The 26,779-nt window shown below is 36.3% G+C and overlaps 1 protein-coding gene and 1 pseudogene across 2 annotated transcripts in view; one reads left to right on the top strand and one right to left on the bottom strand.

Moving 5' to 3' along the window:
* The first annotated feature begins 315 nt into the window (after positions 1-315).
* LOC122908584 lies at positions 316-3,412 on the top strand (annotated as a pseudogene).
* Positions 358-26,779, bottom strand: part of PLSCR1 (phospholipid scramblase 1) — a 32,873-nt gene continuing 6,451 nt past the window's right edge. Inside the window, exons 3-10 of one of the 2 annotated variants that reach the window (XM_044251562.1) lie at positions 24,745-24,825; positions 20,020-20,306; positions 18,563-18,605; positions 16,511-16,731; positions 14,932-15,093; positions 6,538-6,699; positions 4,164-4,213; positions 358-389 (exon numbers count right to left, since the gene is read on the bottom strand). In XM_044251562.1, the coding sequence (XP_044107497.1) occupies positions 4,175-4,213; positions 6,538-6,699; positions 14,932-15,093; positions 16,511-16,731; positions 18,563-18,605; positions 20,020-20,306; positions 24,745-24,825 (995 nt within the window). In that variant the 3' untranslated portion in view covers positions 358-389; positions 4,164-4,174. Of the gene's footprint in view, positions 390-3,885; positions 4,214-6,537; positions 6,700-14,931; positions 15,094-16,510; positions 16,732-18,562; positions 18,606-20,019; positions 20,307-24,744; positions 24,826-26,779 lie in introns of those variants that run through there. The other variant, XM_044251561.1, reaches the window with a different exon arrangement.

The following is a 26,779-nucleotide window of genomic DNA, read 5'->3' on the forward strand; positions in this document are numbered from 1 at the left end:
GTTTTTCAGAGTCCATAGTCTCTCATGGTTCACCACCCCTTCCAATTTACCCAAAAGCACATACCCTCCCCAATGTCCATAACCCTACCCCCCTTCTCCCAACCCCCCTCCCCCCAGCAACCCACAGTTTGTTTCGTGAGATTAAGAGTCACTTATGGTTTGTCTTCCTCCCTATCCCGTCTTGTTTCATGGATTCTTCTCCTACCCACTTAAGCCCTCATGTTGCATCACCACTTCCTCATATCAGGGAGATCATATGACAGTTGTCTTTCTCCGCTTGACTTATTTCGCTAAGCATGATACGCTCTAGTTCCATCCATGTTGTCGCAAATGGCAAGATTTCGTTTCTTTTGATGGCTGCATAGTATTCCATTGTGTATATATACCATCTGCTTAGGGTACCATAAGAAAATACCACAGATTAGAAGGCTTAAACACAGAAATTAATTTTCTCACAGTCTGCAAATTTGGAAGTTCGAGATCCAGATACCAGCATGACTGGTTTCAAGAGAGCTCCCTTTCTGATTTTTAGATGCCCCTTTTGTATATCCTCGCAAGGTCTTTCCTTGGTTTATGTGCATGAATAGAGGACCCTAATCTTATTAGATCAGGGCCATATCCTTTATGCTCATTTAAACTTAATTAGTTCCTTAGAATGATTAAGTTAACATTGGTGTTAGGGCTTCAACATATGAATTTTGTGGAAACATAAACATTTAATTAATGAGACCTAGTAAGACTTATTTCAGACTTTTGACCTCCAGAACTATAAGATAGTAAATTTGTATTGTTTAAAGCCACTAAGTTTGTTGTAGCAGCAATGATAGACTGATACAAACTTTGGGATCTAGAAATGGGGTAGTACAGCAACAATTCCTAAAAATGTAGAAGTTTTGGGATTTGGAAATGGGTAGAAGCTGGAAGAATTTTGAGGAGCATGATAGAAAAAGCCAAGATTGCCTTAAGTAGACTGTTCACAGAAATATGGATAAAAGTGACTCTGCTGTCAGTACTCAGAAGGAAGTGAAGAACATGGTAGAGAAAAGATGTACTATTTAGAGAACTTATACCTCATCGTGAACAGATTGATGGTAGAAATATGGAATATTTCTATTCAATCTACCCTTTGAATTTATCTGACTTCCTGGAGAATTTCTAAAATCCCTTTTACTTTATCATGTTATCCTTCTACTTTGTGCAATCTACTATTCCAGTGTTTCTACCATATTTTTAAAATGTGGTGTCAAATTTTTCAACATTATTAAAATTTTGTCTCAACAGAACGTTCCTTTTTCTCTACTGTCTTTTCCAGAATTAAATATGCAGCATTCCTTCAAGTCTCATTGAAATTATAAACTGTGTACAAATGTCAAGACACTTGCTGCAAGTCCTGGTGATTTTCTTATTTAAATTTCTAACTTTTCATGTGTGATGATTTTTACTTTATTAAATTTTCATGATAATATATTTTTCTAGTATTTGAACTTAAATGGGTTCTTCAGAAGAGTGTGTGGGTTTCTGTTCAACTCCTCCTTGCATGTCCTTGAAGAAGGAAAAAGTTGTTTAGATCAGTTGTAGTTTTACTTTGCTTAATCAGAGATCCTGAATCCTATGCAAAGAACAGGGAGAAAGAATGGGAGAGCAGAGAAAATCAAAGTAAGATGTAGTTGTCACAGGAATAAGGCCAGCACCTCTAGCCTCATTTGGGGTTGGTTGTGATACCTGACATCTAACTTGGGTAGCCTTCCCTTTCTCCACCAGGCATAAGTAAAGCCACCAGAAAACAGCCATGCAAGTTCCTTCACTTTACCTGGCATGCTGTCTATACCAACTGCAAAGTTAACACCAGTGTTTTGGTTACACCTCATTATTGGAATCTGGCATGGGGGGGCTGCTTGGGCTAATTAAAGGTAGTCACTCTCCCTGTAGCTCCCTTGCCATCCCAGTGTTCTCAACATTAGGAGCTAGTGGTGGTGTTGGAATTCTGCTAAAGATGAATAGGAGTCTTTCCCCCAAGTCCTTGTTTCCTAAAAACACTTTTCCTTTGTATGAGTTAAATTGTAGGTTAGACGTCTCCTCTCACTTGATCCAGTCTTTCCCACAAAATAGAGTACATTCCTTTAAGTTTCTGATAGGTAGATATGTTAGTGTCTCAGCAGGGCCGCTCCCCTGCTGAGCTTGCTCTCCAGCTGCTCCCCTGCCACCTCCCAAGCTCCTTTCCATGCTGCAACCACCAAGGTTGGTCTGTTCCCTCCATAGAGGTCATGAGGACCAAGTGTGGCCTCAGCAAGCTCTGCCCAGACAACTTCTTTGCTTATAAAATCAGCAGTGGAGCCACTAATGTCGTGGGTCCCACCATGTGCTTCGAAAACCTTGTGATCATGAGTCCTGTGAAAAACAACGTGGGCAGAGGCCTGAACTTTGCCCTGGTGAATGGAACCACAGGAGTGGTGCTGACACAGAAATGTTTCGACATGTACTCTGGAGATGTTACGCTCCTGGTAAAGTTCCTTAAAGAAATCCCAGAGGGCACACTGGTGCTAGTGACCTCCTATGATGACCCAGGAACCAAAATGAATGATGAGACCAGAAAGCTCCTCACCAACTTGGGCCATTCCTATGCAAAGCAGCTGGGATTCAGAGATAGCTGGGTCTTCTTAGGGGCCAAAGACCTCAGGGATAAAAGCCCTTTTGAGCAGTTCTTAAAGAACAACCCAGACACAAACAAATAGGAGGGCTGGCCAGAGCTGCTGGAGCTGGAGGGCTGTGTTCCCCAGAAGGTATCTTAGGGCAGCAGCAGGACTGAAGAAGCCCCCTCGCTGTCCTAGAGTCAGCGCCAGCTGCGGCTGCAAGAAGGAAACCAGGTGGCCTGTGGAAAGTTCCCTCTGCGGGGAGAGGGTCTGTGCTCTCTGCACACTTCCCCTTTTCGGAAGCAGCCCAGCCCAGGTGGCCTGCCATCAGGGGTCCTTTCGGAGCCTCTGCAGGAAGAAGCAATGGTGGCCGGCGGTCACTCCCAAGGAAGGACAGACTGCCGCACCTGCGGCCCACGATTAAATTTTATTTTTGCTGATTTTGAAAAAAAAATGGATTTTAATAAAGATCATCTATGCTTTTGCTCCTTTTAAAGGAGATCTGAAAGCAAAAAGGTGGTAAATGTGTAATGTTCAGAATACCACCTAAATTGACTATTCACAGTTTATTTAAAAATAAAAATAAAATATGCAAATATATCAATAATTTTTAAATCAGTTATTTGATTGTTGGTGTAAATAATCCAACAGACCATTACTGAAGTTTCTACTCAGATGAATATATATGTTCTATTTAACATCTGGGTGATCTCATAACTGTTATGCTCTATGAATGATAAAATAAATACAGGAGTTAACCATTCCTTCCATGTGTAAATAATTACTTCAAAAATGATAACATGTTTCAGTTTTATAGAGCCTTTGAATGTGTTCTTCTTTACCACATACCTTTTTCCTTGGAAATCATTAAAACATCAATAATTTATTGTCTTGTTAATATGAAAATCTTTTTATAGTAGTAGATTAACTTATAAAAGAAATTACATATACTGTAATTTGCTGAACAAAAACAAATACACATTTTATGTTCCTCGGTAATGTGAATATTAAGTATTATTTTAACATAGTTGTAAAGGAAATTGAAATTATATCGATTTTTAACTTATGTGATTATATGGTATTTGCAAAGTAACATTAGTTTTTACACATGAGAAGTAAACTGGAACTATATTTAATAAAATGTAACTTTTATATTAAATTACTTTAATAAGGCTTTAGTTAATTTTCTATAAAAATTGAAAATAAAAGAAATTACAGTTCAAAATAATTTACCATGGGAAGTTTCATGATTAAATGTAAAAATTCACATGTCCTTTCTCCAAAATACACAAAGAAAAAGAACATGTATGAAATAAAAGAAAATGCATAAAAACACTTATAAGTAAGTGATATAGAAAATAAACCCATAATTCCAAAAGTCATATATAACAGGAACTTCAGGTATCACAGTATAATTCATGTATGCCATTAGTTATTTCAAGAAAGAAAAAAAAAACAGCTTTTCTTTTACATAGTCCCAATCAATTCACAGACTTCAAACTTTCTGAGGAGATTTTCATTAATTCACATTACCATGCTCCTTTTTATTCGTTGTTTCCACTCCTTTCAAAAAACATGAAATCCTAGATAAGAACAAAAATATGGAAATGAGTTTTCAGCAACAAAGCAGAGATCAGCATCTGGGGAAAGTTGATAGCTTTCCAATACAGTAGCAAGTACATCCTGTAATTCTGTTCATTTACTGGTTGCCTGCATGAATTTAATTTATTCTCTGGTAATGTTTCTAAATTTCACTTTTTCTCATGCCACTCAAAATATTTCTCATTTTGATTTTTCTTTCTTAACTTTTGGTACTCCTTCTCTAGTAATACACCTTTTCTTAAGACTGGAATTCAAAGTATAACATTCAGATTTTTTCAGGAGAATGACAGCCATCTTAGAGGTAGCATGCATCTTAGATTTTTTTTGGCCCAGTTTTATGATTTCTCTTGCAAACTTGTCCACTGTGTTCCCCAACTTGTCTCACTATATCAGTGTCTCTTCCCTATGACTTTTATCAAATCCTATGGATTTTCTGTCACATCTATCATTTTCATTATCTGTTCACAAAGAAATAATTTAATCCTTATCATCATTCACTTGCAACTGCAGTATGATAATTTTACCTCTCCTCAATCCATTTCTTACATAGTCACCAGGATTTATCTTTCTGAGATTTGGATTTATAACTATTTTATTTATACCTGGTTTAAAACCAACCAATTAACTAAATAATTTTCAGTATCTTCCCCACATATAAAAGAAGTTGTCCAACCTTTAAAAGTCCTTTAGAAGAGGCCCAATGTACACCATAGTCATTTCCTAATAACCCCACCACAACTCCTAACCCTGTTTTTCATCTATCCAAACACCTCAGACTGTCCTTTCTTCCTTTTACACCCCATACCTTTGGTTATGGTGTGTGTATGTCTGGTCAAACAATTTCCTAAGGTTAATTTTACTTTTCCCATGAAATAAACAGTGAAAACAGTTTTTAAACTGAACTGTGGTTATATTAAAACTTTATGTAGAAAATATTGGCCCTATCCCAAATTAGATAGAATAGCAAAGTAAAATCTCAATATCCACTCACCAAGCTTTAATAATTATTAACCTGACCAATCTTGGTTCATTAATCACTCTATCCCCTAGATCTCTCTGTCCTCAACTTCATTATTTAAAAGCAAATCTGTGATATCATACCATTTTATACTGAAACACTTCAGTGTATGCCCCTAGAAATTTGTACTCTTTTGTTTTTATATAAGCCTAATATCACTAGCATGTTTTTAAAAAATAATAATCTAGTAATATCATCAAATAGCCAGTTAGTGTTCAAATTTCTCTGAATTCCTTCTAAATGTCTTTTTATATTCATTTGTTCAAATCAGTATCTAAATATGGTCTACAAACTGCAGAAGTTGAGGTCTCTTAAGTTTCTCTCTCTATATATTATTTTTTATCTTTTTATTTTATGGACTCTTATTTGTTGAAGGAACTGGATACTTTTTCTGTATATTCTCTCACTTTTTAGTTTTTTGGGATTGCATCCCCATGTCAGTGTTTAAGATGTTCATCTAGTGGCTCCAAACCCTGCTTGTTTATTGGAGTCACCTGATAGTTCTAAACAGCTTGCAGGCTTGGTCCCACCTCCAGAGATTTTGACCACTATCTGCAGGCAGTCTTGACACAGGGAGTTTGAAAGCCATCCAGGTATTTCTATTGAGCATCTTGGCTTGAAAACTATTGCTCTGTCCCAGGAGCCCTTGATTTTGGCTGCAGAGTCACCTGGAGAGCTATACAAACTTCTAATTCTGAGCCTTTAATTTAGTTAAATTGGGGTACAGCCTGATACTTGGGGTTTTTTAAAGTTCCCTAGCTGATTAAATGTGAAGACAAGTTCAGAATCACTGCACTATCCCACGTAATTCCTCTCAAATGGCAGTTCTACTTAATGGCTCAATGGGATGTTTACTCTTACTGCAGTTTGCACTCCTGTATAAGATGATTTAATTTAATAATGAAAGCTGGGCAAAATCTTGTTTGACTGAGTCTATTCCATGCAAGTCCAAATTCAAACTCCTTTTCACAGCATTGCCTTCAATTTTTAAATAAAAACCCCAAAGACCAGGGCCCCTCCTTTACACATGAGGTCCTTCTGTTACCATATAAAATTTCATAGACTCTCCAGAGAAACTAGTTACCTACGAACCCAGAATACCAGAAGATAATGAAATTTCAGGGCTAGAATTAAATGGGCCCCTTGGAATAATACCTATAAATTTCACAAGGTCATTTAAAAATGTACAGTTTACTCAGTCATTTCAGAATGACTAAAGAAATGAATAGATTTCTCTAGAATGACTAGAGAAACCATCTAAACCCAAGTTTAGCAGAACAGACTTACAATAAGGAAACATGCACCGAGCATCACAGCTTTCATTTTCACATCAAGGTCTAAAGGGAACTGGATACCAAAGTTATCAGCATCTGTAAATGCCTCTCTCACGAGACCAGTCCACTGCTTGGAAATCTTGCCAACCACATTTTCTTCATCAAGAGATTTAATCTAAAGTGAAAAAAAAAAATACAACCTTAAAGAATTCTAGAAAACTGGTAACAAACTAAAAGTTGAAATAAAATGAGATACTCTATCAAAATTATGTGTAATACTTAGCTATGAACATTATATCACTATTAAATGCATATAGATTCTTGTATCTACTTTCAGATGCATGAAAAAAGAAACCTGTTTCTTTGCTACAGAAAACTTACATGAAAGTAGTTTTGCTTAAATATTTAACATTTTCTGTTCTATGTTAAAATAATAATAAATAAGTTGATCTAAAACAAAATTTAAGCAGAAAAAGGTAAAAATATAAAATGTTTCTTTGGTGAAATTTCTAGAAGACCATCAGGTAGATACTAAATGAGTCCTCCATGCTGTAAGAGAAGCACAGAGAGTTTATATAAGCTGAGTGTTTAAATGTGACGGGAGGGTTGGGGCACCTGGGTGGCTCAGTGGGTTAAAGCCCCTGCCTTCGGCTCAGGTCATGATCCCAGGGTTCTGGGATTGAGCCCCATCGGCCTCTCTGCTCAGCAGGGAGCCATCTTCCCCCCCTCTCTCTGCCTGCCTCTGCCTACTTGTCATCTCTGTCTGTCAAATAAATAAATAAAAATCTTTAAAAAAAAGTGATGGGAGGGTTCATTACCACCATTTGTAGAAAAATATGAAATGCAAAGAGCCTGGAAAAGAAGACTGGCAGTTTTGAGTAAAGGAAAATAACCAATAAGTAACTTGATGGGATGCTGCAGGTCAAGGGATGGGTAAGACTGAACAGTGGGGTGGATAGACAGTGAACAACAAAAAGAAGAAGGGTGGATGATAAAAAGGGCTCCAAAGTAAAATTTTTCTAATTTTACAATTCTGCCTGAGGGAAACCCAGGGCCATTATAAAGAGTTGAACATTTTGTGGCTGGACAAATGCACTCACCAAGTAGGTATGTGGGGGGATGAATGTAACCCACACTTACCATGGTATTTGCATGTAGAGTTATGTCAAACCAGGAAAAGAAGTCCTTTTCAAATGTGCACACAGTACCACAGGTGCTAGCAACACCCACTGAAGCCCTATCTCAGGTTGAGAACAGCAAAATAAATATGGGGAAACTAGGTGCCGGGTGGCTCAGTTAAGTGTCTGCCTTTGGCTCAGGCCATGATCCCAGGGGTCCTCAGATGGGAGTCCAGCATCAGGCTCCCTGCTCAGCGGGGAGTCTGCTTCTCCCTCTCCGTCTGTTGCTCCCCCTGCTTGTGCTGTCTCTCTCAGTCAAATAAATAAAATCTTTTTAAAAATGTGGGGAAGCAAAAAATAGCTGACTCATTTTATTTTGGCTTGGGTTGATGGGTTCTTTACAAATCTGAAATAAACTTCTAATATGACTGTGATAGCACAGATTATTGTTCAGCAAATACTCATGCACTACCCTCCCCCACCAATTGTAAGTAAGCCCAGAATATGTCCCTGTACACTGACAGAGTTGCCCATATGACTTACTTGACTAATGGAATGTTAGTAGATGCGACATGAGTAAAGGCCTTAAACATGGTTAAGTTGTTTGCCCTGGCTCTTGCTCTCCAGTGATCAGCTACTAGAAACACAGGATCCAGGTAGCTGCATTTGCTACAGCTCCAGAATGAATATACCTGGAGTGCACCTGAGGGCAATTTACATTCCAAATCAGAGCCATCTAGCTGAGCCTGGGTATACTCCTGGAGACACAACTGACCTGCATATTCATTAGCATGAGAATAAATACCTGTAGTTTTAAGCTACTGAGTTTTAGGGGTTATTTGTTATGCAACATTATTGTGGCTAAACAGACTAAAACAAATTCCTCTTGTTTGTTTTTAAAGATTTATTTATTTATTCGAAAGAGAGAGCATGAGCAGGATGGGTGGAGGGAGAGAGAATCTCAAGCAGACTCCACACTGAGCAGGGAGCCTGACATGGGGCTGGATCCCAGGACCCTGAGATCATGCCCTGAGCTGAAACCAAGAGTCAGATACTTAACCGACTGCACCACCCAGGTGCCTCTGCATACCTGTGTTTTATACATAAATAGCTGTCATTAGCATTTGAAGCTAGTAATAAAACCTTACATTTATTTTTAAATTTAGTCATTAATAATTTCATAATTAATTTCATTATTAAAATATACAAAAGATAATTTATAAGCCACCATAATCCTACCACTAGATTTAACCAATATTGGCTTTTCTCCTTTTAATTCCAATAGGAAGAAATTTAAAAATTTACTAAAATTTATGTAAGTAGAACATGTAACTTTTTATGAAAAGGCTCAGAAATGTGGATAATGATTTATAACTGAAAAATAAATAGGATTAGATAATTTTTAGCTAAATTCTAGGTATTTAAAAATGGAAAATCTATAAATAAAATGATTGTTAACTTCTAGAAATAATAAACTAATATTATATACCTATACATATATACTGAGAATTGATAGTGGTATTGTGAAAAAAATCTATAGGCTCATCTTATAATATAAATATAAATGCAAAAAATTCAAATAGAACATTAGCACATAGAACCTAGGTTAAGTGTCAAAAGAATGCTGAAAATGCATTTTATTTATTTGCTAATTAAGCATTTATACAACATTTAGCATATGCATAACATATAAATGCTTTATAAGTATTAGGTGATTTTTTTCCCCTCACAATATCTTTACAAAATATGTACTATTTTTAATTAATTATTTTTATTGACATATAATGTATTATTTGCCCCAGGGGTACAGGTCTGTGAAACATCAGGCTTACACACTTCACAGCACTCACCATAGCACATCCCCTCCCCGCTGTCCATCACCCAGCCACCCTATCCCTTTCCCCCACTTCCCAGCAACCCTCAGTCTGTTTCATAAGATTAAGATTCTCTTATGGTTTGTCTCCCTCCTGATCCCATCTTGTTTCATTTTTTCCTTCCCTACTCCCCAAATCCCCAATACTGCCTCTCAAATTCCTCATATCAGAGAGATCATATAATTGTCTTTCTCTGATTGACTTCAAAATATGTACTATTATTAACCACAGTTTTCATATAGAAAAACTGAGGCAAGAAGAGTTTAAATAATTTGTCTAAGTTCACACAGATAAGAAGTTGTGGGAAGGATTTCAAACCCAGGCCCTCTGTTCCGGAGTCTATTCTCATGACCATTGTGATACCCTGCTTTTAGACAGTTAGGTGTCAATTCTTAATAAAAATCTACAACAAGGGTCAGCAAACAATGATCAGTGGGCCAAATCTAGCCTACCCGCTTTTTTTTAAAAAAGTCATATTAGGACACAGTTATATGCTGTATTTATATATTGTCTGTAACTATCTTCATGCTACAATGACAGACTTGAAGAGTTGCATACAATGACCATATGGCCCATAAAGTCTAAAATGTTTTCTATCTCATCTTAATTTTTTTTTTTTTTGCTAATTCCTGCTCTCGGTAAAACAAGACTAGAAAAACAACATGAAAAATAACACCCAATGTCTTTCTAAATTGTGAAACATTGCTGCTATTTCAATTGAAGTCATCAACTTGATAGGTATTCTCACAATTGGCATTACTATTCAGTTTTGCTGCTAGAATAGACTAGAAAAGAAAATGAGCTAATTGGTAAATAAACATGAGAAGAGTTAAAATGATTTCACTTTGCTCTGTAATTTTTAAATAGAAAAATTAAGTATAAATAAGCAAAAATGTTTCTTCAGTTAAATACTTAGTCCAGGCAGAAGACTGGATAGAAGGTAAACAAATAGCCTTTTTCAATAAGAATAAGTACCTAATATATCTCTATTCCTTCTTAATAGTGAAAATGCCTCTAAATTACTTAGGAAATTTTTAACAAAAAAAGAAGTTCTATATAAAGAAACCCATATGATCTTATGAAGAATATAAAATTAGATATGAATGAATAAAAAGACATAACACTTCTGGGATGAGACAGGTTTAGCCTCATAAAAATGTTAATTTTTAAAAATGGTATACAGATTTAATACAATACTACTAGGATTCTAACTTCTGAAAAATTGCCTAGATATTCACAGGAAAGGAAAAATCTGATAACAGCAAAAAACACAATAAAGAAGAATAATAAGTGGCTCTTTGGCTATGACTTAATATAGAATACATAATTAAGTTGCTATAATTGAATCATAAGGCACTGTTGTAAGAACAGATAATTAGATCAATGAAATGAAAATCTAAAATAGATCCCATCATTTATAGGAATTTATTTATTTGACAGAGATCTCAAGTAGGGAGGCAGGCAGGCAGAGAGAGAGAGGAGGAAGCAGGCTCCCTGCTGAGCAGAGAGCCTGATGCAGGGCTCGATCCCAGGACATTGGGATCATGACCTGAGCCAAAGACAGAGGCTTTAACACACTGAGCCACCCAGGCGCCCCATTTATGGGAATTTAATGTATAGTATTTCAATTCATTAAGGAATGAATATTTCACTTAATAAATTGTGATGACACAGCTGTTCTAGCCATCTGAAGGAAAAAGATGTTTGATCCTATCTTCTATAAGTAAAATTCCTGGTAAGTTAAAGATTTAAATATAAAAAAGATTAAAAAATGAGTAAATAAAATATAAAGTTGGGGGTAACTTCATAATCAAGACAGGAGAATGGCAAGATATTAAATATGTGTGCCTATATATGATATATATATGTGTGTGTGTATACACACACACACACACACACACATACACATACATAAATATGTAAGTGTCACAAAGGGTAGATTTGTGTAAACTATTTGCAGATCAGAGGACAGGGTTGATATCTTCAACATACAAATTATATTTACATACAAATTACATTTATAAATTGACAAGATAAAAGTAAACAATCTAATAAAAATACAGACAATGGATATGAATATGCAATTCAAAGACCACAAACAAAAGTAGCCAGTAAACTTAGGGTAAATTGTTCATAATTCCTATCAGTCAGGGAATTACATATTAGAGATAACCTTCCCCCTCCCACTTGCTGATTTTAGATTTCCTTTTTAGATTGAAGTTTGCAGTTCAAGTTGTATCTGGGTGTCATTCCTTCTTCTTACTCAGAACTCCGTGTACTTTTTGAGTCTGAGAAACCATGGCATCAAGTCTGCATGATTTTTATTCATTTATCCCTTTGAATATTATCTTGGCACATTATCTGTTTCTGTGACTCCTCTTTGGCACATGCAAGAGTAGTTTATTTTGTTTTCACATTCCTTTAAATTTTTTTGGTCCTTTCAAATTTATCTTTTTCTATTCTCCCATTTACTTTCCTCATATAGATCATCCAGTTCATTGTTTCCCTCTTTACCTGTATCTAATTTTCAGCTCATCCCAATGTGGGATTTCAGCTCCACCCTCCCAATGAGATTTCATCAATGAGTGTTCCTTATTTCTGGAATTTCTATTTGGTTTGTTTTCAGATCCTCCTGCCCTTTTTAAAAATAATAGTCTCATTTTCTCCTTATGACCTTTTTTGTTTCTTCTTTAGCCTCTTTAATGTTTATTTACATATTTCTTATATAATTGATTGCAGACTATTCTATTATATGCAGTTTGTTGGTGGTGAATTCATTCTTAGAACATTATGTAATTTTTTATCTTTTCATGTGAATATCAGCTTTTTCTATAGGAACAGAGAGTGTTTTGGTGATCAGTCTTTGGCAATCTCCTTCTAGTGTGCTTTTGCATTCAGTTATGTCATCCGTATCACCACTCAGGATCAATTTCTATGTTGTGATGTTCCTCATCCATAAGAGTGGTATGAATTCACTTCAGATACATAGAGGGGCCTATAATGTATTAGCAGTTTCATGGTTTTTTTTTCCCGCCTACCAAAAGTCTTGGAAGGAAACAAATTCCCTTATTGCCTCCATGAGATAAAAAGTGTGCTTGTCTTTCTTCTACTCACACTTCAGAGAATCTCATGGCTTCAACTACCATCTATATGCTGAAAACATCCCAAACTTTTTTCCTACACACCAAAAATCCAACATAACTGAAATACAAATTATGAGGTTCTCACAAATTAACTGTTTCTTCTCCAAGATTGTTAACCTGGCTAATGGCATCATTATCCATTCAACAGCTGCTTTTTTTTTTTCTTCTTTTTTGAGAGAGAGAGAGAGAGAGAGGGATTGAAAGATTGGGGGTGGGCAGGTGGTGGCAAAGGGAGATGGAGAGAGAGAATCTTAAGCAGGCTCCATCCCCAGGCTCCATCTGTTAGTCTCACAACCCTGAGATCATGACCTGAGGCCAAATCAAGAGTTGGATGCTTAGCCAACTAAGCCACCCAGGTGCCCTCAGTGAGCTTCTTAAACATCAGATATTAGAACAACATGAATCAGAATCATCTCCAAATTTTCTTTCATGCTCAGCTGACATCAAAGCCATGAATCAGTTCCATTTGGTATACTTAAGAAATGTCTCTGAATTAGTTCTCCCTTTAGAATGGCTCCTGCTCCTGCTGTGTTCAGGCCATTATCTCTTCTCTACTCTGTTTCCATACTATTAATACTAAGATGAAGTCCACATTCTACTGTGGCTCCTTACTGATAATTCCTGCCTTCAAACTTTTCATTATACCTAGCCTACAGAAAATGATTCAAAGGACTACATTCTCAATTCTCTCAAAGATGTTACCTAGTTAGAACCATTCTAGATGCACAGGAGACTAGTTAATTCATTACATATAATAGATGCTTTAAGGCATCCACTGAGAAGGGTTGCTGGGAGATTTCTAAATTCCTTAGCATTAAATATAAAAGTTCCACAATCCAATTTCACTTGTTGCACCAGTATTTTCACTTATTTTCTATAAATAAAGTCTATGTCAGCAAAAATTCTATTAATATTCCCTGAAAGAACAATTACTTCTCAGTCCTCTGGCTCTTTCATAGGAATGATAACCCCTACATAGAGAACTATTATTATACAAAAACTATAAGGTCTTTACACATGCTTAGCATATATCCCCTCAATTCCTCCCTTACACTATGTATATGCCTTTGTAAGAGTCTTTATAAAGTCTCTATTATATTACGTGTTTTCTTAGAAGTGCCTGTCTCTCTCATTTGACTCTGAAGTCACTGAGGGGAAGAAGTCATTTTTATACAACCAGGGTCTAACAAAGGACTTGAAAATCATATGATTAGAGAAGCCAGGAAGATAATATAAAGAATGGAGCTGGAGAGTGGAAAACTGTAGGAAGTCAGGGGACAGTGTCAGACTGCATACACCTTATAAGGCAGCCTTGCTCAGTTTTATATTTTTGCCCCTTTTTGTAGAAATGTTGGCCCAGCTTAACATATTTTATGATTTTCCCAAGAGAATCATGAGATTAATATTAAGTTATAAAATCTCCCTATTTTTAAATATTTGCAATAAATAATTTGGGCTACAAGACTAGGCCATCTATGGAAAAGTTGTTGTAATGAAACTTCTTTGTGTTGTAAATATACAGATAAATTATGGTTTACAGTGATCAAATTTTTTAAAAAAAACATTTTATTTATTTATTTGACAGACAGAGATCACATATAGGCAGAGAGGCAGGCAGAGAGAGAGAGGGGGAAGCAGGCTCCCCACCAAGCAGAAAGCCCAATGTGGGGCTCAATCCCAGGATCCGGGATCATGACCTGAGCCAAAGGCAGAGGCTTTAACCCACTGAGCCACCCAGGCACCCCTACAGTGATCAATTTAACACAAGGATAAAGAGAGGCATAACTGGGAAGTATATGTTCCACTATCTTTCTTAAAACTCTCTTTGCATTAGTGAGCTTTTTGTAGGAACTCAAAGATGTCAGAACTTCTGAAGAGGATCTAGAGCACTGGCAGCCTGTATTTCAGATTAGGGAAGGGTTCATAGGCTTTGGCAATCAGACTTAGATGATGAGGTTCACATTTTATTTTAAATGGATAATATACGGAGCATCCATATAGACACCACCATGTTCAAATGTTGGATGTTTTGCTTATATCTATTTGTTTATTTGACTACAAAGCTCTGCTTCTTTTTTTCCATTTAGTATAATCAACACTGATGCCTGATCACAGTATTAACCACCTTTCTGACCAAAGTTAAATATATAAGCACACTGTCTTCTTCTTGAAATATCAGGACACACACATCTATTTTATTTGTAATATCCTCCCAAATTATATTACCCTTTATGAGGAAATCAAGACATGTAAACATTATCACATCTCTTACCTCAAAATCAACATCTGCACAACAGCTGCATACAACACATGGACCAGTAATTTTTAGTACATCCTCTCTCCTCTCATTTTGAATTGTAAACCTGGGCAGGCACGGATGCCAGTTCTGAATAACATAACCTATAGGTACACCGGGAGGAGCATAGATTGCTATCTACAAAAGCAAAAGAATATATATAAATCATAATAATTATAATGTCTAGTAATCACTCATTTACTGAATACTTTTAAAGTGTAAGACACTGTTTTAAGCACCACTTAATTTTTAACACATCCCTACAAGGTTGGTACTATTATCCATATTATAGAGAAAGTAACTGAGGCACAGAGAGGTGAATTAACTTGTATCAGATTCCCAACCTCAAAGAAGAAAAATGAGGTAAAAACTTGGGCAGGTTGCATGCATCGTTTCCACTCTTAAGCTTTGCTCCACTCGCCTTTGTACATTTTTTATTCTCCATATTTATAAAAATGTCTAAATTGTTAAGGAACTCTTTTCTTAAACTTTTTAAAAAACAGTGTTTAGATGTAGGAACACAGCTCAGAACAGTGAGGTAATTTCTAAATATAAGTAGCAGTGGTGCCAAAATGGAAAGAAAATGAAGCCTGGAACCTTGGCTCTGCTACTTAGCTAGGTGACCTTGAAAGTGCCTTAGTGTGGTCTTTTTTACAATAGTGCATTATATGTTAATATACGCTTTATATTATAGAGCACATTCTATGAAACTCTTAGTTTTTCCTCAGATATTCCTTGATGAATATTACTATATATAACCTAAATGATATGGAAAATAAATAATTCAGCATGAACAACTTCAGTTATCTTTTAAAAATATGTACATATTAGATTTCAAATATTCATGTGTTTGTAACTGTGTCTGTCATGCTCGCACAGCTCCCTCTCTGGAATGACTGAGTGGCCCCAACAGGGCTGGTTTCAGGCCAATGGAAATATATGCAAAAATCAACTTCCCTATAAACTCTCTGTGCCCCAGCATCTCCTCTAAGATCCACATTCTGTATTAGTGGGCTGCCAAGTAAATAAAATGGACACCTGGTCTTTATGGAGTTAAAGGTATTCATAACTACTGTATACCCCTTATGAGGTCTCAAATACATTCACAATTTTTATAGATATATAAAAAAAACAGGCATTGAAATTTTTCAGAGCAGTCCCTTCTGTGAGGTTGGCCCACACTGTGAGATGAACACATATAAGATATTCTAGGATATTCTCTATGGTATCACTGTTCTGGCTTTGGCCAGGCTCTTCATGTTCATTGTAGGTAATGGATTTGACCAAGGTGCCCTACCTTCTCAGCAATCCATGAAGATCAAGAAACCCTGTCTCTGAGATTTCTGATCTCAACCCCATGAGACACACTACTCATGGCCATGGGGCTAATGTTCATTGTTTTTCACTGCCTTTCTTGGACAATTTACTCTCAAGTATACACTAAGAGCTTATGGACCAATTTTCCTTTAAATCTCATTTGATTACATAATCCAATGAAAGGGTAAAAAATCTTGCTGAACTACTTTACAAATGACCCTGGTAATTGCTCACTGACCTCCTGAAGGCAGCAAGGGAAACAACAGCTGTCACACTTTAGTGGTCTCTCCAGAGTTATAACTTCTCGGCCCATATTATCAAGAATTCTCATGGTAAATGGCCTAGAAGCCCCACAGCAATTTCGGGTACAGAAATCCGTATCCTCTGCTGCAAAGTAAATCCTCTGTCCAAAGCTGTTCTTAATTTCATATTTGTTATTAGTTTCAAAACCTGTTAAGACTACAAACATAAAAGGGAAATCATTATGACCATTATGCTAAAAGAATATTGAAACTATCCTAAGATACTATAATGTGCAGTTATGCCATTTTTAGACGATACTTCAAGTAACACAGGGAGAAGAAAAGAAAAGGTGTTTAAAGATGATCTAGATGGAGGATAAATGGGAAAGGGAAAGAAGAAGGAAAAGGTTTTAAGGCATAGAGAAATTAAGAGTCCCTATGTGAGACATGGAAAAGAAAACAAGTCATATATCTTTCTAATTCTGTAGACTCATGTCAGAAAGTCAGACTGCTGCTGAGGGGTGGTACGAAGCTGTAGATGGTCTTAGTTGTGCTAGGTGTATGCAGAAAATATCCACTTGCTTGGTATAATTTCCATATATTCAGTTATGTAGGAGAATGTAGGATGGTTGCTATGTTTATACTCTATGAAATATTCTATCAAATAAATTTTTTTATATATAATATTCATGGTTTATGTTTTTGCACTGTGTGAGGGAAGGTAATGAGAAGGCTTATTCTTAATGCATACACATAGAAAGGGAAGGTGAAAATGGAAGATGAATTAGAACATTGCATTAGACCCAGAGCACCCTTGTTTAACTCAGCAGTAGTTGTTCAGAAATGGGAGATGGGTACTAGACAATGGGAAGAGGTCCTTAGCAACCAAGGCTGCAACTCATAGGCTATCTAGACCATTGGCATCCTAAGTAAGCTCTGTACTCTAGAGGGGGCTATCTCTTCACAGGGAGGCAGAGGTATGCTAAATGCTGATGCCCATGTGATAGCTTAACAATGGGGTTCCCATACTAAACCACACATTGCAAATGTCTCCTTGCTTAGAGCCAGAAAGGAACAATTAATGGTCCCACTAGTCTATAGTCCTTGTTAATGTGTGTCATGGGATGTCAGAGTCACCAAAATAATGAATGATTAAAAGATAAATATGGGACAAAAAACACTCCCTAATGTCTATCTGACTTTTAGTCAGGTAGAGATGTTCTTCATAAATTCTATCACCATGACCTCCCTGTATACCTTTGCTCTGGCTCAAACAGGCTTTGGGCTCTTTCTTTAAAAGAACCACCCTTAACCTCAACATCTGACAGTCACATGTTTTGTGAGAAAAAAATTAAACTGATTCATAACATGGACTCTATTATCTAAGTGTTTCATTAAGTAGTTTAGTTTCAAAATTCTTCAGCTGGTTTATCTGTAAAATGAGGTCAATGGTTTTACACAATCTCTAAGTTACCTTCTAGTTACTAAAAAAAATAAGAATAAAACAAAATAACTATGATTACCATAGCGCTGTTCTAAGAAAGTAGGCCTCCAGGCCTGCTGACCAGCATCCTCCAACACTGCATTAGCCCTGTACCCAAGGTGACAATCCATAGCCCACAGAACAAAGGTTTTACAGGGCTCATATGAACTCCAAAACATACTCATCCAAATTGAAGAAGTTTACTTGCTTTTTAAATGTACTAAGGTAACTGAACTAGTGCATTTGGTTCTGTGTCAATATCAAGATCATCATAGGCTGGGAAGAAAACAGCTGGTCATTTCTAGAGAGAAGTGGGATAAAAGTAAGTTTTGATCAGTTTCCTTCTAAGTCAGGGTCTGTAGCATGAGGACAGATGCTCAGAGTAATAGTATTTTACTAGAAATGAGCTACTGATAATTACCATAATTTCATTATCATGGCGACATTTATAAATAACCAGATTTAACTTTTCCACATCAATGAAAGTGTTACATTTGTGGTTGCTGATATGCCCTTATCTGTATAAATATCTCATTCTAGAAATATCAATACAATGAATACATACCTTCCAGAAGCTCAACTTGCTGATGAACCAGTATCTGATCTATCTATTACAGCAAAAACAAACAATTAAGCTATAAGTATATTGCCATGCTTTTTATACCAACCAAATTAATGTTAGTGCTTTTATATTTTAAGGAATGTATATAATCAATTATCAGTATTTATCCGTATTTAGTAATAGAATATCTAACTTCTAAACTTTCATAATTAAAAAAGTATAAAATTAAAGTTAATATTATCTTTAACTGAAAAACAATCTACTGAATGTGTTCACTATTAATGTGGGCAAATTTGGGTCAAATAAAATCGACTCACACTAGAATTCCTCTAACAATTTCTTTAAAAAATTTCCTTCTTGAAAAGACTTAGGAAATATTAAGACTCTATTTGAAAAGCTTATTTCTGGATCTAAAAAAATTTTTTTTCTAAGTGTGCTTGATACCATCTTTTGGAGCAGGTAATAACTTCCTCTATATATTCTGTAAGGCCTTGATTTTAAAAAGAATCTGTTCAAGGTATTTGTCAGAGAATGTATGAACTACTAAAAGTTCTTACAATACATGCTGCCCGAGTGCACTGTGGGAAATTAGTACATAGAGTACAAGAGAGCCAATTCATTTGCTGAAAACTGGTTGGTTACCACAGGAATATATTTATTTGTTTATTGATCAGACACATAAAATTTCATATTCCTGCTCTACCTACCAGATTTCCAACACTGGGCAAATACTAACCCTCACATTGCTAGGATATGGTATCATGCAGTACACTAAAATCCAGGATTTTTTTTTTTTTTTTTACTGGTGACCTTAATAAAATTGGTTCTTCCAAAGAACAAAGCATCATAAAATACAGTTTTATTACTTATAATAAAAAGTATATCATGTTGTACACAAAATATTAATCCTTTGTTGTTGGTTTCACTTATTGACACTCAACACCAAATTTAGTTTAATGTTTATTTTCACCTTCCAGAAAGTTACTTGGTGCTGAGATTAAAGATACTGAGAGCCAGCACCAAGGTTCCAGAAGTAAGAAGCCATTCCCACTTCCTTAGTGTTTTGGCTCCGAGTCAATTATATAATTTCTCTGGACCTCAGTTTCCTCTTCTGTAAAATGATGATAATTATAGCACCTATATTTCATAAAGCTTCTAAAAGGATTAAGTAAGTCAATACATGTGTTATACTTAAAAACAAAGTCTGGAAATAGTGCTTAATAAAGGTTTGTTATTGGCCATTACCACAGATTATAGTTAAAAATCAAAGAAAACACAATTTCTTAAGACATTTGCACTTTGCTTTAAAAGCAAACTTCACTTGGAAGAAGTATTGTAACTTGTTAGTATAAAATGTTTTATCATTTCAGACTTCTGTGAATTAGTCATTTCTTAATTTCATTAAGTAAACTATAGGTACAGTTTTATTTTTTATGAGTGTTTCATTTATTTGAAATTACCTGACTTAAATATTCCAATCCAGGTGGACAATCTATTGGAGGTGGTGGTGCTGGCATCCATGGTATCCCTGCAGGTCCACCTGGCTGACTGTACACTGGCTGGTGTTGGACAGGAAAGCCTACTGGGCCAGCACCTGAATAACCAGCTGGTGGAATTGAGTAGCCAGGCTGGGGGCCAGGATAGCCAGGTTGGGGGCCAGGGTAGCCAGGTTGGGGGCCAGGGTAGCCAGGCTGGGGGCCAGGGTAGCCAGGCTGGGGGGTAGGGTAGCCAGTGTGCTCTGGAGGTCCTGAAATATAAACAGATGAAATAATTTATAACTGCACAGAAAATGAAACATGAATTCTTTTAGGATTACTCAACTGAAATTTCAGCCCAGAAATCCTATTTCTATGAAGCTTAAAGTTTGTATTTTTATCTTCTATCAATTTTTCAGTGAGATATTTGTGGTTTCATATCCCCTCCCATAGGGCTCGGGACTGTGAATAGAGTTAGCCCAAGCCTTATTCACTGTTCAAAACTCAGTTGAAAATAGTCTTGAAACCTACGAAAGTGATAAAAATCAACAACGATCTAGAGTCACCTACAAAAAGATTCTGGAATGCCTTAATAGAAAAGAGAGATGGCATTGTGTCAAAGGCCCAAAATAAAGGCTTTGAGTTAGCATTACTAAAACCAAAGCACTTTATAGAAATAAGAGTTCTGGAGTTGTAGGAAACAGTACCTCCCTTATGTAAAGAACTACGGGTGGTTTTGCCCCCTCAGGGAATATCTGGCAAAGTCTGGAGACATTTTTGGTTGTTTCGGCTGGAACACAGGGTGATACTGGCATCTGGTAGACAGAGGCCAGTGATGATGCTAAATATTTCCTGAAATAGCAGAACAGTACCCTGAAAATAAAGAATTGTAAATCCCCAAATATTATAGTGCTGCTGTTGAGATACTCTGGTATAGAGGTAAAAACATGTTGTTACTTCCAGTATTGTCCAGGTGCTTATCTGGGTTAACAATTGGCCTGAACTTTAAACCCACATTACATTCCTATCCTAAGACCTCCTACATGAAAAAAAAATCCATTATGATAGGTTACAAATTTAAATTTCAAAATTTACTGCTCTCAGCACTCTAAAAAATACAATTTGAGCACCAAGGAAGGTAAAAAGTTACAACAGGCAATTTATAAATACTTTTAAAAAATCATTGTTAGCAAAATACACCATTACAAAAAGATTTAGAAGAGAGACTAAATCTCATATTAATGCTTTTTAAATATAGTTTTTATAATTTATTCCTTCTTAGAATAAATATTTACCAATGTTCTACAATGTGACTGGCTTTGTTCTAGAATCAGAGGACACAGCTATCAACAAGGTAACCCATCCTCAGGATGATTAAAGGCAACTTTGGGGAAAACAAAAATAAATTATTTTTAAAAGATTTCAGATGGAACTCATGGAGAAAATGCATGGTGGAGAGGGAAAGGTATCAACCAGTTACTTTAGATAGGAAAAAAAAAAAAAAAAAGGTCTGTTGAGATCTAGAATACGAGAAAGGAAAAGCTTTGTATAAAGACCTGGTGAGAAAGGTTCAAAAGGAAGGAAAACCAAACGTAAAAATCTTAGACTTTAAGAATGAATTTGGCATGTTTGAGAAAGAGAGAAACGTCATAAAGAAGAGGAAGAATAGAATCTGTTGTCAGTGAAGAAATAGGAGCAGTTCATCTAGAAAGCCCATTCATAAGAAGTTTCGATTTTATTCCAAGTGTAACTGACAGGACTTTGAGGGTTTTAAACAGACAAGTGAATTCCATAATCTTGATTTATATCTTACAAAGTTTTTAGGAATGCTGAGCACTGGGATTTAAAATGAGAAATGCATATGAAATCCCTGTCCTCATTGCCTAAGGGGAGGATAATCTTATATTTATCCTTTACTCCAGAGATCCGTAAGACTAGTATGATCAATTGATTAACGAGAGTCGAAGGCAAGCTCCTTAAAAGAAGGGACCAGATTTTTATGACTATATATGCCAAAACAAAGTGTTGGGATGGGGAGAGAGAAAAGGAAGGAGTTGGGACATCTTCCCTGAGGACTGCCTTTCAGCTGAGATCTAAAGGATACAAAGGAGTTGAGTAATCAGGGGCACAGGGAAAAAGGTTTCACAGAGAAGCCCTGGGATAGTAACACATCTGTAAAAAGGCATGCTGGTTTGAATAGCTGGGAGTCAGGTTTAAGAGACAGTCAAAGAGAAGGCAGGGGAGTCCCTCAGGTCTAGTGAACCAAATTAAGCATTTTGGCCTCTATCATAAAAGCAACAAGCACCAGCTTGCATATATGAGGAATTTGAAAGGCAACGTCGGGGAGATAAACTATAAGAGACTCTTAATCTCACAAAACAAACTGAGGGTTGGGGCAGGGGGAGGGAGAAGGTTGTTGGGTTATGGACATTGGGGATGATATGTGCTATGGTGAGTGTGTGAAGTGTGTAGGCCTGACGATTCACAGACCTGTACCGTGGGGCTAATAATATATTAAATGTTAATTAAAAAAAAGCAACAAGCCAATGATGTACACATTGAATACAGTCCGTAATATGACCAGATAAGCATTTTTAAAGATCACTGGCTACAGTGCAAAGATCAGACCACAGGCAAACCAAATGGGGATACATGAGTTAATATAGGTTACATTATTAGCATTATTTCAATCTTCTTGAGACTCTTGGAGAGGATAGCTGATTATTTCCCAAATCAATGAATTAAGCATACAGAATTACCTGAAATTTGGGTAATATTTTCATTTGTATGAAGTCCAATTGATTTCATATATTATTAGTATAATAGTCAACTAATATTAAATCACTTACTATTTGTAAATCTTTGTACCAGGTGTTTTACATATACTTTCATTCAATCTCCAAACAAAACTGAATTGGGGAATATTAGACCCAGTTTATAGAGAAGAACTGAGTCTTAGAGGTTTAACAACTTGTTTGAACCACTGCACAACTATGAAGTATAGAAGCCAGAACTTGAAGCCTGAGACAGCCTCTCTGTATCTTTTCCCCACCTGCATAAGGGGGGTGATTAATAACAACCTTATAAGGTTGAGAATTAAATTAGTTACTCCACATTACACAGAGTGAGCTCTCAATTTTAAACCATCACTACTGTTAGCATCATTGTCATATTAAGACCGGCACTATATGTGGTCTTAGGACTTGAGAAATAAAGTTAAGCTATTTTTCTTACAAACTCTTGTCTGATTATAACTGAATTTAATTATGTATCACCTACTTTTAATTAGCTGTGGGGTGGATTAAATAATTCTCCAAGTACCTTGGATACATACTGCAGCTTGTTAATAATTCTTCAAACAATCGCCACATAAGAATTTAGACAGTGGTTCTCAGCCCTGGCTGCACATTAGAATTACCTGGGGAATTAAAGAAATTACTAACTCTGGGTCCCACTACCTGAGCTTCTGCTTTAATTTTCCTGGCATAGTTCACTGGTAGAGTGTTTTTAAGAACTTCCATGTACAATTTAAGTGCAGGCACTCTTGAGAACTATATCTTAGAGATTTTCTAGCTCCCATTCCTAAAACTGCAAACATCTGGATGAGATCCAAGCCCTGCTGGGAAATTTCTGGCTAGACAATTAACCAGGCCATTTAATTCCCAAGCAGATTTATTTGCTCAGAGTAGAAAACAAAACAGATACACCCTTCTGCCCAAACATGATTCCTTTTGATCCTAAATCCCCAGGATGGTCTCTCAAGATGGTAGTAGTCAGACTACTTGCAAATTTGGGTGCACCATGATCTTTGCCATTTAGTAAAGTTCCAATAATTTTGATAACTGTATTTGTCTAACTGATAATCTCTGAAGTCTTCTATTTGTTGGTTCAAAGGGAAAAATGTACTCCCTAGTATGGAGTGATAGGATTCAACTGCTTTTCTTAGGTGCAAAGCATGATTCAAGATGTATACAAAAGCAAAGATTTCATATATGTTGTGAGATGAAAACGAGAATTATCCCCATGCAGCTGCATTTTTAATACTTACAGCTTCCAGTTTTAAGTTCTTTTCTGTGACTCTCACTGTACACAAGTACTCTCAACTAATATCTGACTCAAAAATACCCAAGGATAAATCTCCGAAATGTGATTACATGATGACAATTTTCAGAACAGATGAAGACTCAATTAAATCTCTCACTTTAAATGTATATTTTGGGGTTTAATTTATGTGCAGACTTTATTTGCTAAATGTAACCTCTCTATTTTTTATTGACTCTATATCTTTACTATCCTATATAAGTAAAAATCACTTTGATGATATTTATGATACTACAAAGTCAAGTAAAATAATCAAGAACTAGGCTGCCAATTTTATTATTGCACTTTTAGTAAAAGACACTACTAAAATATACATACAGAGATAGACACATAGATACATACACACTTTGGGGAGTATCAGTTATTGAAAAATGGGGGGGTATTCTTTTTTTTAAAGATTTTATTTATTTATTTGACAGACAGAGATCACAAGTAGGCAGAGAGGCAGGCAGAGAGAGAGGAGGAGGCAGGCTCCCTGCTGAGCAGAGAGCCCAGTGCAGGGCTCCATCCCAGGACCCAGGGAGCATGACCTGAGCTGAAGGCAGAGGCTCAACCCACTGAGTCACTCAGGTGCCCCTGGGGTTTTTATTCTTTAAACAAGTGTCTTACCTTGGAATGCTGCTGAAGGATATTCAGGGGGATGTCCAGGTGGTAAATTTATTCCTGGATAAGGAGCCCTCATTTGCCCATCTACAATTCAGAGAGAGGTAAAACATATACCTTCTTTAATAAAATATATGTCAGAAAGAAAAATATATTGTCCTTAGGCAATTTTCATTTATATGATCCTGTGCTGTACTAAAATTGATAAAGTGAATTCTTCACTTAACTACAACAAGCTATGCTTGCTATCAGACTTAATTTGCAGTAGAATCCTGTTTCAAACAAATTCCTTTTTTGATAAAATGAGATGGCTGGGTTGCTGGGGCTGAATTTCTGGTTCTCAAATATGCTGATGAATGTTCACTTCCATATTTTGATTCCATTAGTCGTAGGAAAACAGTGTTTTAAAACCACATGCAGACAGTGAAAAAAGATGTAGGGATCGTAATGGAAAGATTATGGATGATTTCAAAGATATCTAAATTACTGCTACAATTATTTTTTAAAGATGTAATATAATGCATACATTTTAGTGTTTAAATATCCTTTTTACGCTTATTCTGCAACTCCCCCAATAAGGTTGAACCACAGGAAATTCCTAATATTTGACTGATTATGACCTACGAAAATCACAACTGACTGAATTACAAAAAACTAACATATTAAATCATGTTGAGTATTTTTAATCATTCTTCATATTTATGTTTTCTAGTCACTTATTTAGTAGTGACCCCAATCAGACAAGAAATATTTGTTGAACACCTCCTGTACGGCCTCTGAGTTGACCTCTGAGGCGATACTGCCTCTGTCTTTTTTTTTTTTTTTTAAGATTTTATTTATTTACTTGACAGAGAGAGATCACAAGCAGGCAGAGAAGCAGTCAGAGAGAGAGAGGAGGAAGCAGGCTCCCCGCTGAACAGAGAGCCCGATGTGGGGCTCGATCCCAGGACCCTGGGATCATGACCCGAGCCGAAGGCAGAGGCCTTAACCCACTGAGCCACCCAGGTGCCCCACTGACTCTGTCTTCATGCAACTTATGGTCTAGTAGACACTACACTTATACCATATTTCATTATGGCTTGCTAACTCTAAATTCAAAATAGTTTCTAACCAAATGATGAGGGCATGGCATTAATACAGGTGAAAAAGTAAGTCGAACTTTCAATCTGATATATTTCCTATATCCGTCTTTACCATAGGTCTTCAAAGACCACTCAACTCATATGGTTTCAGTAGGAAAGCTGGATTGTGAGCCACCCTTCTCCATTCAATTGGCTTCATAATAACTTCGGTAGAATGGAGTCCATGGAGACTGTGCAAATTCAGGTAACAAAGAATCCTCTACTTCCATCAGGGCTTTTCCCTGAACAGATAGTGGGACATAACCCAATTTATTATAGATCTCTGAAATACTGCAGGTCTTTCCATCCCAACCATTCCCTTGTTTGTTGGCTTCAAGGGTTGGCCTACCTCCTAGTTCTCTAGCTCTCAAAGCCCTGCCCCCACTCCCAACCTGAGTGAGATCACACTTACCAGATCTCAAGAAAACACACTGCAAGTGTGACTAACAGATCTACTCTTGAATGATATGTCACATTTTGGCACCTCTTAATAGGTAACGCTGTTTGAACAACAGTAAATACATATACATATCTAGGAGCAGAAATTCATATAAAGGGAAAACAAGAAAATGGGGAAGAGGTCAAGTAGACCAAAGGGAATGGATTTCTGCATTTGGGAAATGAAACTTAAAATAACTTACAGATATCATAGGGCTGTCATGTTATCATAAAGAAATTTTATTTTTACTTCTATATATATTTACATATATACATACATACATTTTATTCCTATTATGCACACTTAAACACAAATACAATTACATATATGAAGATGAAGAGTTAAAAGGTGACTATGACCTTGGCCAAAAGAATGCTTCTAAAATGATCTAAAGCATCCTAATGCTGCAGCAGATATGGCAGTGTAATACTGTATCAATTTACATTTAAAAAGCCTTGAGTTTTTGCAAGTAAAATTAAAT

Source organism: Neovison vison, chromosome 6 (assembly GCF_020171115.1).
Source record: "Neovison vison isolate M4711 chromosome 6, ASM_NN_V1, whole genome shotgun sequence".
Lineage (NCBI taxonomy): Eukaryota > Metazoa > Chordata > Mammalia > Carnivora > Mustelidae > Neogale > Neogale vison.